Below are 15,641 nucleotides of genomic sequence, written 5' to 3'. Positions count from 1 at the left end.
ACATTTAAAATCAGTGTGAGGTTACAATCTCTGTGCTCTGGAACGCCCGCTAGGACTAGGGACTGGACCTGCCCATTTTGTTTTGACGCCTCCTGGGGAAAGGAAGTGGCTTACAGCAGTTTACATTTGTAGTACGTTTGAGCGACCGGACGTGGTTGGAGTTGTTCCGCGGAAGCAACAACAGCAATGAAAACGAATTTGTAGCCACGCTATGTTGCACTGGCCTGTCGCAGGAAAGCCTTTATTGAATATCTCACCAAATGTATTGCAAGTGAATGTAGCAGACTAGGAAGTAGGATCGTGGGCCTGAAGAAAATGCCGTCCTCCTGGCTAATGTACATATTTGTATATGTCTTGGTCTGTGATGGAGTTGTAGCACAACTGGAAAGTAAGTCGTGCTTTTAATATTTTAAAATAAAATTGCCATTTGATGAATTTGTAGAATTTTTAGATTACATCAAGGTTGCTGGCTGAAAGCCAATCATACATGAAGAAGATATATACGCCTTCTTTGAATCAGGGATATCAACTCCACTAACTTAATGAATTGTTCTTCACATTGAGGCTGGAGAAATTTGAACCACTCTCAAATTCATAGATGGAACTGTGGATGCACGGGCTGACAGTCCATGACATGAACTAAGGTTAACTAGTTGTATTTTGAAATGGCATTGTTTGTTTTGCAAAGACTCAATTATCAACAAAAACAAACAATGGAGTAAACCATCCTTATTGTTTGGGTTATGATGAGGTGAAGACAGTTGTACTAGTTGCTGGAAAAGTGGAAGCATAACAGTATTCAATATGTCTTCAACAGTAAAATAGTTATGTGGAATTAGTCTGGGATTTCAAAATAGATTATTATTGTTTATGGTAAAAAAAGTTTTATCTTGCCCTCAATTTCATACCCAAGTTCTAAAGGCTATGTAAACGCTACAATAAACAGGATCAAATGCTGATTGTATACACCCACCCTTGCCATGCCAGTGTGCACAGCATTCAAAAATACATATTTTTCTCATGGAATCTAATTCCTTTACTACTACATATAATTGAAATGTAGGGCTAATTACACTGCAAGTGAAATGGTTGTGAGTGAGGCATCTTCGGATTGGCCCTAGTGGACAGGTTGGATGCCATTGACATTTAATGCTTGTGACAGCAGCAGGCATTAGGAATTGGCTGCCCCCCCCCCCAGCACATGTTAAACGAAAGGAAAAGAACCCAACATGGTAGTCGTGTTTCTTTTTCAGTCTAACCTTTGTATCGGTCACGATGAGAATACAGTACCCATGCGCAAATGACCCTTGTACCCTGACAAACCATCTCATGTGTTGGAAGATTCAACAGAGAGAGACAAGAGACCAGTGGGAAAGACTGGTGACAATTCAGGGGGTATGGACAGACCGAGAGACCATAAAAGTAGACAGAAGGCTGCACAAAGGAAGGGGAGAAAGAGAGTAGAAAGTGAAAAAGCCATATGTAATACACAAGCAGTGAGAACATCCAGTTGCCTATTTGGAGATTAGCTAAGCAGTGTCGCAACAGTTACAATACAATAGTTGTGTTGTGTGAGGATCTGGACTGCCTTGTTTTTGGTATATGTTGTGGATTGAAGGTGTCATTCTCAGATGTACTTACGATAGGCTCACATCCTGGATGATGTTGTCACAACCACAGGCGCAACCACATAGTCACAGCAACCTGTGCGAGATTTATCAGTGGGCCGTCAACGAAAATCAGAACAGCAGAACTGGAAAGACATTCACACTTACGGGTGAACCAACTCATAAAACATTTTAGAAAAAGGCTCAGTGCTGTTATCCTTGCAAGGTGAGGTATTGAAGACAGCGGTGTCAATATTTTTTTGCCATACATTTTTGGGGAAAAAAGTATTATTAGTTCATCTCTTTCTCTGAGCAATTGTATTCGTATAAAATTATACTTCCAAATTTGTTGACTGTCAATAATTTTGGAAGCCCACTGTATATAAATGAACCTAATAACAGGTTGTGGATAGCCTGGGATGATAATGCTGTAACATATATTTCCTCTCTCAGATCGGGTGGTTTTCCTGTTCAACACCTTTCAGAACGTGAATGTGAATGAGAATGAGACAGTGCAGGCTGTGGTCTCCAGAATCCCCCTTGACGTGGCTTTTATCACCCTCCAGTTCCACACACAGCACAGCAATGCTACGCTGTCCTACACCAGGGTAAGACACTGGCTCACGCACAAACACACACGCTCACAGTAAAATAGATTTATCTAATAGTCTAATTCAGGTCAGTGTTCATTCATTCAATATGACCTATTACCCTATCAAACACGTACGAACAAACACACACACACATGATTGGTACTGATTGGTCCACTGACTTGTGGAGGGAAGTCAGATGATGTGGAACCAGGCTGGTTGCTCATCATGGGAGGAAGCATGAGGCAAGGGTAAGATGGATTGACCAATCCTGGCCTTGGTCCCAGAGATCCTAAGGGTTGGGTGAAGAAACAGTCGCCAATCACCCTATCACACACACCGTTTCTAGTGACCCACTTGCGACAGTGTCTTGTGAGATTTGCAGACACTCTGACTGAGTAGAGCTGTGATCATGTGTTAGGCTGGTCACAAGCTCTTTGGTGCTGACGGAAAAATTTGAACGCCTTTCCCTCTTACTACTGAAAACGCTTTCAACTAACTCAAAGTAGTCCTAACTCATGGTGAGAATAGGCTAAAGCAGTTAACATGCTCTGACTAGTGAAGTCAACAATGAAAACAGTCCCCAACTGTTAAGGGGAAAATGTACCAAACATAGCATAGACAGTTAATGAGTGTCATCTGGAAGTGAATATCACTACAAGTCATTCTTTCTCCACTGTCAAAACCATCTGGCAGGAAAAGCCTACAGCTAGGTGAGAAGAGGTGTGCACAGACGCCCGGCTGACCATGTCAGTAGTACTTTACATTACAGCACGGAATAAAGCAGTAATTTGGTGACTGATTTGGATGGATTAGGGCTGTGTTGTTGACTGACTATTTGAGTGATTTTCTGGTTGTCTGGTTGACTACTTTGGGCAGATGCCAGGGCTGGGCCTCTCTCTAACAGCAGTGGACTCGGGCCTTCTCTCACCCCTGATCCCCGGTCAGACCAAGCTTTCCTGGTTCCTGCTGGCCCCTGATGGCGACTCTGTGGCCGGCACTGGGGTCATCCTCCCCTACACCAGCTCTGGTATGTATGCCCTTCCCACTTCCCAAAATAATCCACCAATTCCTCTACAGTTTTAGGTGGCCTCCCACTATCTGTCAAGGGGCTGTGTCTCTGTTACCTTACATCACTGTTAGCATTCCAGGATATTTTACCTCTCACTACTCACCCTCAATCCACCACTGTTTTAAGCACTCAATATACCATGTCAAAATAATAGCAAGAGTATCTAGTAGATATGAAGCCCGTTTCAAACAAACCCCAAAACAAAGAATGCCAGTTGGATTATTGAACAAAACAAATAGTTGACCGAGGACAAATTTCAAAGCTGTTTTGCCATCCACCAAACTGACTGTATCTGTGTAGAGTATTCTGCACTCTACAACTTCTCCACAGTCACCAGTAGGCAATCTGCATAGACCAATGGTACAAACTCTCAACAGTCTGCTACTGCTACTACTGCACTGTCAATGGACTTCAAGAAAAAACTTTGACTTTTGATTGGCTGGTTTTAATTACGTGTTTTCTCTCTCTCTGCAGACCCAGTCCCTGGAGCTTGTAATCTGGAGTTTGACCTGGACATTGACCCAAATGTCTATCTCCACTACAACCTTTTTGAGACTACTATCCGCTTTGCACCTGCAAATATTGGATATTCAAGGTAACAACACACTAGAGGGTTTATATATGAGCATCTTGTATGTAACCACTCTTGTATGTAACCAAACAAATGTGAGGCAGGGCACTCTCTGCATATGTTTTTGGTTATATGTTTTAAAGTTAACCCTGGTGAAAAGCCAACAATTAGCCAAAGAAATAGTCCTGTGACTGAAAGACAATAATGCAATCTTATGGGTGCATTATGTGCTGTCCTACATTTGTGTGGCTTTCGTTGTGGTGGAAGCAGAGTAAGACATTTCCTAATGCCAAGGCTCTGGCTAGGAATGTGCTTTAGTAGAGCAAAGAGATTTACCCACAAGTGTTGAGGTACAGTGATTGGAACCCAACCTCTTCATAATTTTTGGAGAGGGAAATCATTGATATTTTATAATGTAAATAAAGAAAATAATTTGTTGCTATTAATCTGGCTATGGTGCGATAATCTGTTGACCAGGCTATGGGAAGTGCTGGCTCGCATTAAACGCACCGCAGAGCGGAAACACACACACACTTCTCTCAGGGCCAAGCAGACTGCAGAGCGGAAACAAACACGCACAATCTTCCTGTTAAAATGTTACATTGGCCTGTGGTCTGTAGACTGAACTGTATCTAAATTTACCTGGAACAAAAATAAACTGATATTTTGAAAAGCAAAAGACCAGGGAGTTCTGGGGTGGTCTGTGGCAAAACATTTTTGTTGTTGTTGAATGAGACAAAAGTGATGGGGACACTTCTTTTGCGTAGTCTCTAAATTATTTATATATTTTTTTTAAAGAAAGAGACTTGCATTTTCATATTGCTGTGTTTATTATTATTTGTAACAGCCCTTCTGAGCCATCTTATTTAATTGTGAAAAATATATGTTGAAAAATTGTTATAATAAAAATCTACATTTCTGTTTTAAAGCTAGAATCATTAATAGGTGAAAGTGCCATGTCCGTTTAGGATATTACAACAACAAAGAAGTTACTGTAAACAACCACTGTTTTTCTCATCTGACATCACTGCACATGCAGTGATAGAACAGCCAAATATGCAGTGCAATTTTTTTTTTACCACGCTGCCACTCTTCTCTGTTGTCATCAACAAAACAATAACAAAGGCACTGGGGTGAACAGTGGCACTGTTTCCCCAAATGCATATTCGTACTTTAAAGCAAACTTTCAGAATCCATTGTGAACTGACCTCTGTTGGCACCTCCTCAGGGGCTCCAATCCACCTGCCTGTGACACTGAAGTGGGTGAAAACACTCGCTGGCGCCTGAGGTACGACATCTACCAGTACTTCCTGCCTGAGAGCGACCTATCAGAGCAGAGCCTCATCACCAGCATCCAGAGTGTGGCCAATGTGCAGACCATGAGAGAGCATGGGAAAAGGGTGAGTTGATAATAGTGTGAATGTAGTGCAAAATGGACTTGTATAAAAATACAGATTGGGATTGTAGACTGTAAACTTGCTGGTTGTGGTGTAATGGGATGATAAGCTTTTCTCATTTGTTTCTCTCCCTGTAGCTCATGACACTATCGTCCAGTGATAAGACAGAGGTAGTGTTTAGCTCCATCCCGGGCCAGGGTGTCATCTACTCTGTCATAGTCAGAGACCCAGTGCTTAACACCTCGTCCTCGTATATCCCTGTCCACACCTACGCCTGCAGCTTCTCCTCCACCCTGGATGGCTGCGACACTCTGGGTAAGTGGGACAACCAGCACTGGGCCAAAGGGGTCTTTTTGCAGGGAAACGTCAGTCAATATATGTCTATAATGGAGACATTTCCAAAGATATCTGACTATTCCTGTCTGAATTCCCAGGGCCTTATTCAATTAGACTTGTTGTTGAGTGGAACGAGAGCATAATGTCATTCTACACAGAAGACATTTACTATACTGCAATCGTTCTGGCTGAGACCTTGAGGGCTATTTCCGTGGAAATCTTATGAAATGCACCTTGAAGGACATCATGCATTTAAGACCAGGGAAGATCAACACCAGTCCCCTGGGAATATGTTGTCAGCTGATTTCAGCCTCTATTTTGATTAGTAACTGACTTATGAACCCATATGTCAACTCTCGTCAACAGTAACAAACTGTAGTGGAGCAATAAGCATTTTCAGAGCAGGAGAAAGAAGACAAACAGTTGACACAGGGTCTGCTGCTCTTGTTAGACCAACAACAAGTTAGACCAACTATGGGGAAAGACAGAATGACTAAAGGCTGATGCACTTTCTTTTCTTCTAGGGAAGATATCCACAAGGATCTTCTTCACCATCGCTGGTTTAGCTGGCCTCTTCGTGTGCTTCTTTGGGCACCGCTTCTTCAAATGTGGTGAGTAGGGGGAAGCAAGTGTTGACTTACCAAGTTTTCCACTACATCACTGGAAGATAAGTCTGGGAAGTCGAGGGCTTTTCCTCCCTATAGAACACCAGTAATAAATAGCCGCTCCCAACTAGCTGTATCCCAGTTATTTATAGTTTGTGAAAGTCCAAGTCTCATTTAAAGTTCATGCCAGCCATCTAATGAAAATATGGCCTGGAGGTTAAAGGTCTTTTTGTAAACTGTTGCTCCCACATAATATGAAAAAGTAATGTGAAAGAAAAATAATAAATACTCTTCGCTGGTCATGTTTTTAGTCCAGTAGCAGGTTTAATCTGAGTCTGGGAATCCAGTCCTAGATGTCATGCTAGAAAATAGTGTTTACTGTGTTGCTCTCCCCTATTAAACTTTCCTCCCTTGTTCCCCTCTCCATCTTCCTCTCTCTTAGAGCTCTTCTGTATGGGCTTTGTCTTTGCAGTGTTTCTTTTTTTTGTCCTGATCACAAGAACTACAAAACTGGACTATGACAGTAAGTTTAAGTGATTTCAAATGAACATAAGAAGATTGTTGACCTTGTCAGCCAGGTTGATAAGGATATTAATTATGTTGTTTTTTTCTATAGTAAACATTGGCTTCAGTTTATTTGGTCATATGCTTGTTCAGTTCTCTCTGTACTCCCTCTGTAGTTTTTAATTAGTCTCCAAAGCATACAGTATTTTGGAATGAAATTAGCCATACAAACAGGCTTTGTGGCCAGACAAATTGCATTAATCATCACAGGTCTCTCATAAATGCGAATTAGATAGTCATGCCATATGAATATGATTTTCCCCAAAAAGTATCCTATTTTCATTTGGAAAGCTCCAGTCAGTGCCCCCTGAAAGCATGGAGGTTTTCTGTGATTCAATCAGGTCAGCTCAGTTGAAAGAAACTCCTGTTGGTCTCATTAACTGGGAAATGCAATCAGATTAGCCCGTGCTAAATCAGTACAGTTGTTACAGTATGGAGATAAGTGATGATATGGGACATGTGCCCCACATGCCATCCTAAAAGGCCGAGCAAAATATGTCACGTATGCATTTTATGCTTATGTTACAGTTTGTCAATGTTGATTTGGAGAAACATAGAATGGCTTGCATTGGTGTTCATGCTCCCCATATGCAAGGTGATGTCAGTGTTGGCTTGTATGTGTTAGTCATAGAGGATGGCAGTGAGCGTATGAATTCATAATTACACACTCAAACCCTAATGTGATTTGGTCAGTGGTGGAGCTGATAACTTATCCAGGATGCAATGGGAAACTTCCCCAGTGCACAACACACAGTTCAGTTTGAAACAACACATTTCTCCATAGAACAAACATCTCACTGTAAAAGCACATGTTCCAGTAATTAAGTTGCCGCACGAGTTCCATCATGCTGAAGAGCACATGGTTTAGTGTAAAGACAATTTAAAGAATGTTAATCTATCTGTAGAGCTTTCATTTATTTGGGGTCAGTCCGAGTTGTACCCCCTGCCAGAAGCTCAGGTTATCATTCTTCTATGGCTCTATGAAAAATAAAGATATTTGTCCAACTCCCTCTCCGTCTGACCCTGACAGAAGTGTCTGTGTTTCCTCCCTGCAGTCCGCCTGACCCTGACAGCAGTGATTGGCGTAGTGGGGGGAGTTATCCTGGTGATGAGCTGGTGGCGCTTCGGCTCAGTTATGTCCTGTGTCATCGTCGTCGGTCTCGTGCTGGGGTTCCTCATCTCCTCCATTGTCTTCTTCACGCCTGTCGGTAAAATAACCCAAAAATACCTACATCAGATGATCATTTATTTGATTGACTAGTTCAAGCAGGATAATGCTCAATCAGATGAATGTTGTATGACACAGAAAGTATTGTAACAACGTTGTAAAAACATTCTCATCACTTCCTCAGGTGACATACAGGTGTTCCGTTCGAATGTGGTGTTCTGGGTGACGTTCAGCTGCATCGTGGTGGTGGTACCGCTCTTCTTTGTCCGCTGGCCAAGAGAGGTAGATCCCTACCCGTCTGCACTTTCTTTACAGTGGCTATGCAATTCAACGCCATAGTCCCCTCCCACTTTAAACTCAAGAAGGGCTTAGAACTTTCAAAGATTTGGGAGGACAAATGTGGAAATGGAGCCTCTGGGTAATATTACTGTGTGGGTGTTATCTGTCTGCAGGGTAACATCACTACGTGTGGTGTAGCTGGAGCCTATGCTGTGGTGCTGGCTGTGAATGCTTACATCTATACCAGCCTATCCTACATCACCCTTAACATTCTCAAACGCTTCCTCAACGACAACTTCAGCAAGGCCTTTACTGATGTGCCTTTCCAGGACATTGGTGAGTAAAATCACTTCAGAGTTATTTTTTTTATTTAACCTGCAGGCAGGCCATATGTTGGGCACCTGATTTTGACCTTTCAACCTAACATATTTTTGTCCTCTTGGTATTCCAGATTTCATCATGATCACAGTGTGGGTGGTTCTGGGTGTGTCTGGTATCGTGCTACAGCTCTACCGGGAACGCACACGGCCCTTCTTCCCCCCCAGCCCTTACCTCATGTGGCTGCAAGAGCGGGAGCGCCGCAAGACCAACGTTCTGGACCCAAGCCACCACACGTCCTCACTCCCTTCCCGTCTCCTCGCCCGTGCCCGACAGCTGACTGGCAGGAGAGAGTCCGCTGGCGAGCGCACACCCCTCCTCCTTTAAACCCACCCACTTAACTTAGACCCATTTTACCTAGCCAGGTAGACAGATTCACCCCACTAGGAGGGTGCTATGGGGCATGGGCTCTCTATCTACGGGGACGCACCATTGCATTTGGAGTCTTTCTATTCCAGATTATGGATGTTTTGATTCCATTGATGATGGTAACAGTCCATTAAGGTATTATTTATATATGCTCGGGAGGAACTTTGCCACAAAGTGCACACAGAGAATTTTCAAAGCATTATTTTTGAGAATGATTTGTTTCACTTCCTCAGTCTTGTGGTATTTGGCTGCATTTTCTTAGAGGGTACTGAGGAAGCTTTTACCGCTGCCACATAATATTGTGCCAAAATAGTTGGGCACCCTCTCTCCTAGTACATCACAGTGCCTTTAAACAACTAGGGTTACAGCATACCAGTATGGGCAACATATGTGTTTTAATGCCACTGAATAGCACAAGAAAACATTTGGAACCTTAAGATGGAGATGCATCATGCAGCCAGTCATTTTGAGGTGGCTTTGACCGCCACATTTGGTAGGTAGGTATTCATTTTGTGTAAAAGTAAGTATACTTTGTTTATCTTAATACCACTCAATGAAGTTTTAATGGGTATGACACCACTGTCGGAGTTCTGGGTATGCCCATTTAGGCTCCAATGGATGTAAATTGTTTTTAATGTTTTGTCAACATTTTCAAATGCAAACGGTCACTTTTACACCATGTTTTGTAAAACTGTATTTAGAGGCCACTTTTTTTCTTTGCTTTCTACAAATATGAACAATTACATTTTTAAGAAATATGAGAGCTGTTATATTGAAATGTGTTTTGGGGACCCTTTTTGTGAAACATAGTTGTTGAGTCAAACACTATTAGTGGTATGGGTGTGAACTTGCAGCCTAAAATGTATCCTCTCTTGATTTCATGGACATGTTTGATAGCACTCTAAAATCATAAACCACAAGTGGATCCTGAGCACTGATGTTTATAGGAAATGGTGATATAGCCAAGCCCTTCAGTATTTCCTGAAGTGTTAAGCAGTAGCAGGAAGAGCAAACGACAAGTGCCACAGCCTCTATTTCTCTGTCAGGTGGCCTAACGCATCATTAAAGTGGGCCTGCTGTTTATGTTCTCTCTTGCCAGCTTTCGTTTGGTAAAGCATTTCCTGTGTTTCCCCTATGACTTTTTTTAGCAGTGGTGCAATGGTAGCTGGGTGGGTGCATTGCTAGTATTGTAAGCAGAATGTCCTGCCAGCTGTTCCCATAGACATCCAATCATTTGAGCCAATGACTATCCCTTTAAAAGCATGCCTCTGCAATTTATTGCAGCGGTGGGCCACCGCTAATTGAACCTAGGGGAAACACTGATTTTAAGGGAGTCCAATATGTCTTCTGGAACTTTTCTTTAGGTTCTTTCTCTCTCATTACCCACACAGTATGTGCTTTGGTATGAAAAGCTGGCTTGAGGCATTAATGATGTGTACAGGAGTTTGCCTGCAGAGTCACATGACATGGTTTATTAATGCATTCCATGAACAATGTCAGTTTTTTTCCTCCAAATGTAATATTGAAGCTTGATTAAGTGGATAATTTAAGAGATTATTTTTCCTCTTGTGCAAAACAAGGTATCCTCAGAGCAGTGTAATATCCCACCAGTGATTTTGTAAATCCTCGCCATTTGCACACAACAGGATGTTGAATTAAAATGTATTGATCTTTTATGATTATCACCTGACAGGATTAGGATTAGTGTCAAGGATGAAAGATTGAAATGCAAGTAGAAATGGCCATTTCTACTTTTCTCAGTTTCCAAACCAAAACACACGGGTGAGGCTGACATTGTAAAGTTATAGCCATACTGTTGAAATGCCTCACTAGGAAATGCTTCTATGCACTAACATTACTGATGAAGCTTTCTTAAAGGTTAAGGTTGCCTTTCAGTATTTTTCACTACAGCTCTTAGGTACTTACCTTGTCATGTTTTAAAATGGGCTGTTTGTCTGTGTTTGTTTTGTTGTGTGATAAATTGTTTTTCCTAAAAATCACTTGTTCATTTCTCTGCTCCTCTGTTCCCAAAATGTGGCATCAGTTACATTGTAATGTATCATGGTGCAACCATTAGGTCCAATTTAGTCTACATACAGTAAGTTGTGCATTCAAACGAGTCCTGTTCACGCATACGGTATTTCCACCACTGGGTTTCAGCTCTGGAGGGCACTAGCCAAACTTTAACATGTTTCTTTCAAGTGTTTTATTGTCATTCAACAGCAGCACTTTCACTCATTCACACTTTAAAACCCCACAGGCTCATCAGATAGCACAATGCATGCCAACACAAAAAATGTATGACAGACTATACCGCTGGAGGATTTTCCCATTTGTCTCAGAGGCTTCCTAATGTATACCTCCATTGTAGTGTGACAGGTGGGCGGCAGTATGACCTGGGGCTTCGTTCATTGTTGAGTGCCCTCTGGGAGTTTGTGTGGTTGTAGGTGATTGGGGGGCATGGGCTGTACAAGGTGGCAGCGGGGGGGGGGGCATATATACACACACACACACACACACACACACACACACTCCAAGCTAGTGCTGGTGTGGGCCTAACTCTTCCGGAGGCTGATGTCAGCGCTGGTCAACAGGGCAGACAGGGATGTGCTATCCGAGGCCTCCTCTCTCGTCAGAACTAGGAAGGCCTCTCGACTGATCCCTAGCAGCTCACGAAGACCACTGTTCTCCAGCTGCCCAAAAAAAACATGCATACATTTTTAATAGTATGTTTGAAATAGTAGTACTGTTAGTACTCAGTCAATGCTTTTAGTAAACAGTGAGAATACAGACAACCTGTGTGACTCACCTCTAGTTGCTTAATCCTCTCCTCGTCTTCACACAACCTCCCCTCATCCACTTCGATAGCCTTCCTCATCACTGTAGCCATCTCATTGATCTTGTCTATGTGCGCTTGCATTTCCTGCAGAGTCAAAATAGAAACTATATAAATATTTGCTTTGAACTTCCTCAATACAAGAGGAAAGGGTAGCTCCTGAGTATGATGTGACACTAGAAGAAGGTGGGTCACTTACAGTGGTGTGCTGCTCCTTTAATTGGGTGACGATGGCTGGGTCGTCCTTCTTACTGGCCATGAGGAGTCTGAAGACCTGCTCCCTGTATTTAGTCATGATGAGCTCTATGGCCGACTGGTGTTCCTCCAGGGATGTTCTCAACTCTGCAGGGAGAGAAGACATGGATACACACATTATACTCACACTTCTGTGGATTTATCCAGACAGGGTACTTTTTCAACTGGTAATATCCCTGTATTATGAAACCAATAAACAGAGTAGCTTAATAACAACATGTTTCAAGCAGACCACCATAGTCCCTGTGCCCAAGAACACAAAGGCAATCTGCCTAAATGACTACAGACCCGTAGCACTCACGTCCGTAGTCATGAAGTGCTTTGAAAGGCTGGTGATGGCTCACAACAGAAACCCTAGACCCACTCCAATTTGCATACCGCCCAAACAGATCTACAGATGATGCAATCTCTATTGCACTCCACAATGCCCTTTCCCACCTGGACAAAATGAACACCTATGTGAGAATGCTGTTCATTGACTACAGCTCAGCGTTCAACATCAGTGTCCTCAAAGCTCATCACAAAGCTAAGGAACCTGGGACGAAACACATCCCTCTGCAACTGGATCCTGGACTTCCTGACGGGCCACCCCCAGGTGGTGAGGGTAGGTAGCAACACATCTGCCACGCTGATCCTCAACACTGGATCTCCCCAGGGGTGCGTGCTCAGTCTCCTCCTGTACTCCCTGTTCACCCACGACTGCATGGCCAGGCACAACTCCAACACCATCATTAAGTTTGCTGACGACACAACATTGGTAGGCCTGATCACCGACAGCGACGAGACAGCCTATAGGGAGGTCAGAGACCTGGCAGGGTGGTGCCAGAATAACAACCTATCCCTCAACGTAACCAAGACTAAAGAGATGATTGTGGACTACAGAAAAAGGAGCACCGAGCACGTCCCCATTCTCATCGACAGGGCTGTAGTGGAGCAGGTTGAGAGCTTCAAATTCCTTGGTGTCCACATCCACAACAAACTAGATTGGTCCAAACACACCAAGACAGTCGTGAAGAGGGCACGACAAAGCCTATTCCCCCTCAGGAAACTAAAATGATTTGGCATGGGTCCTCAGATCCTCAAAATGTTCACAGCTGCAACTTCGAGAGCATCCTGACCGATTGCATCACTACATGGTACGGCAATTGCTCGGCCTCCGACCGCAAGGCACTTCAAAGGGTAGTGCGTACGGCCCAGTACATCACTGGGGCAAAGCTGCCTGCCACCCAGGACCTCTACACCAGGCGGTGTCAGAGGAAGGCCCTGAAAATGGTCAAAGACCCCAGTCATATACTGTTCTCTCTACTACCACATGGCAAGTGGTACCGGAGTGCCAAGTCTAGGACAAAAAGGCTTCTCAACAGTTCTTACCCCCAAGCCATAAGACTCCTGAACAGGTAACCAAATGGTTACCAGGACTATTTGCATTGTGTGCCCCCCCACCCCTCTATTACACTGCTACTATTCTCTGTTTATCTTATATGCATAGTCACTTTAACTATACATTAATATACATACTACCTCAATTGGCCCGACCAACCAGTGCTCCTGCACACACACACACACACACACACAGGTTAACCGGGCTATCTGCATTGTGTCCCACCACCCGCCAACCCCTCTTTTTATGCTACTGCTACTCTCTGTTCATCATATATGCATAGTCCCTTTAACCATACCCACATGTACATACTACCTCAATAAGCCTGACTAATCGGTGTCTGTATATAGCCTTGCTACTGTTATTTTCAAATGTCTTTTTTACTGTTGTTTTATTTCTTTACTTACCCACACACACACACACACACACACACACACACACTTTTTTTCTCTCCGCACTATTGGTTAGTGTAAGTAAGCATTTCACTGTAAGGTGTTGTATTCGGTGCACGTGACAAATACACTTTGATTTGAATTTGTTTTTCAGCTTATCACACTCTCTCACACACGCTACCGTTGTTTTCCTGCTGTAGGTCACGGATCTGCCGGTTTTCCTGCTGGATGCCCATGACGAGACTGGAACGGGGCCGATGCCGGGCTACCCGGTTCAGCGACTCAATCTCTTCCTGATACTGCAAATAGAAACATAGAACTCCAGTCAACTCAGCTCAACTCAACAAACGTTGGTTAAAGGCAAGTGTGTACCCTTTCCAACACCAATCAAAAGAGCTGCACCACCAGTGACATTGGCATTACCTGTTTCATGGCCTCCACCCTCTTGTTAAGGGACGTTGTCTGTTCGATAAGTACCTCCGCTGCATTGTCATGGTTGCGGAGTCTTTCCACCAGCGACTTGGCGTCTGACAATACATTTTCTAATGAACACGTCATCCCTGTTTGAAAAGGTACACTGGAAGGAAAATAAATAAGGTTAAGATGTCACTCCAAAGCCTCACCAAACATGAATACATAATTACATTCCTCCCCCTTCTCCTTAGCATGTGCACTTGCTCACTGCCCCTCAAGGATTTGAAAGCATTGAATTGGTATAAGAATGTGCTAGACTAGAAGGAGATCCAACCATATTTATCAAATCAGTCCTAAAGTAACTTAGAGGAAGACTTAAGATCTAAGGCAAAGTTACTCATCATGCAAGGCTACATCTTGGCATCCATTACATAAATACCTGACTCAGATCTTGGCACATAGGTCCTGAGCTTGTCAAAATGCATGGACTAAAATTCTGACAGAGTCACCATATCCAAACAATACTAAACATCATGATCTGATCCCTCATTCATGTACCTTTACTGCCTAAGTAGCTAGCTAACTCGTATCTCCCGGTCAGCAGGGGCGTATTCATTACGTAAACCGTTACCCTTTAAGAACCAAACGGAAGCTAACAAAGAAAAACGAGAGTTTCTACTGGACAAGTTAAGGTAGGTCCTGCCCCGTTTGCTTCCGTTTAGGAAACGTTTTACAATAGAATCGGCGTAATGAATACGCCCCTGGTACAGCTAACCTTCAGAGTTTGTCTCTGACCAGTTGACATCAGAAGGATGTTTGCAAAGTATTCGAACAGAGTACTTTAGCTAGCTGATAACCTACCTTTCCTTCCAAGCATGCTTAATCGGAATGGTGTAGTTGGGCAGTTGTCAGTCAGATAATAGCTAGCTATCGTTACAGCTAGCGGATCAACAAGGTTAGCTATTTAAATGCTACGGAATTTAGGTGAATCGGTCACTAAAAATACAAGCAAACAAAAGCTGAAAGAGTCTAATGTTGGCATTGTATTTAATTTAAATTTGATATACTTAGCTGTCATAAGAAAAGTGAAATTACACATAAAACAAACCAATACTCGTAGATTTACCTTAGCGATAAAGTCCTTAGCCAAGCGGTACACTTCCTGTTGTTACTGCTGCAGTCTGGGAAATGTATGGGCACGTTCTTCAGATCAGAAGCGCTGCGCTACAGTCAAACTGGATAGCATCGCCTCCTATATTCCAGTTAGAATAAGTAGGTCTATCAAACACTTTTCCCCTTTCGGATACTGATTTCATTATATAGTTAAATAAAGGTTACGTAAAAAATGTATAATGATGAAATCCAAGTATATATACATATATCTCCTTGGATTTCCGGACAGACAAAGACGTTTCTTAGCGTGTTGT

At 43.0% G+C, this 15,641-nt stretch overlaps 2 protein-coding genes across 3 annotated transcripts; one reads left to right on the top strand and one right to left on the bottom strand.

Moving 5' to 3' along the window:
* Positions 1 to 79: 79 nt before the first annotated feature.
* On the top strand, positions 80 to 10,936 carry LOC139392636 (transmembrane 7 superfamily member 3-like). Its single transcript, XM_071140756.1, has 12 exons — positions 80 to 388; positions 2,061 to 2,215; positions 3,077 to 3,227; positions 3,744 to 3,864; positions 5,069 to 5,240; positions 5,375 to 5,552; positions 6,098 to 6,184; positions 6,621 to 6,701; positions 7,798 to 7,950; positions 8,095 to 8,192; positions 8,363 to 8,525; positions 8,641 to 10,936. Exons 1-12 carry the CDS (start codon positions 316 to 318, stop codon positions 8,892 to 8,894), a joined length of 1,686 nt encoding a protein of 561 aa, XP_070996857.1. The 5' UTR covers positions 80 to 315; the 3' UTR covers positions 8,895 to 10,936.
* On the bottom strand, positions 10,381 to 15,578 carry LOC139392637 (FGFR1 oncogene partner 2 homolog). 2 transcript variants are annotated; one of them, XM_071140758.1, is made up of 6 exons: positions 15,076 to 15,381; positions 14,224 to 14,377; positions 13,982 to 14,099; positions 11,972 to 12,114; positions 11,746 to 11,859; positions 10,381 to 11,629 (listed from the first exon to the last, which is right to left on the bottom strand). In XM_071140758.1, the coding sequence occupies exons 2-6, from the start codon at positions 14,356 to 14,358 to the stop codon at positions 11,492 to 11,494; spliced, it is 648 nt and encodes a 215-aa protein (XP_070996859.1). In that variant the 5' UTR covers positions 14,359 to 14,377; positions 15,076 to 15,381; the 3' UTR covers positions 10,381 to 11,491. The 2 variants fall into 2 exon arrangements, with proteins under 2 accessions (XP_070996859.1, XP_070996858.1); XM_071140757.1 differs by having other exon boundaries at positions 11,128 to 11,629; positions 15,341 to 15,578.
* Between the last annotated feature and the right edge of the window lie 63 nt (positions 15,579 to 15,641).

Source organism: Oncorhynchus clarkii, chromosome 33, assembly GCF_045791955.1.
Source record: "Oncorhynchus clarkii lewisi isolate Uvic-CL-2024 chromosome 33, UVic_Ocla_1.0, whole genome shotgun sequence".
In the NCBI taxonomy this organism is placed as follows: Eukaryota; Metazoa; Chordata; class Actinopteri; order Salmoniformes; family Salmonidae; genus Oncorhynchus; species Oncorhynchus clarkii.
The sequence above is the reverse complement of the archived record's forward strand: the minus strand, read 5'-3'. Positions and strand labels throughout refer to the sequence as shown.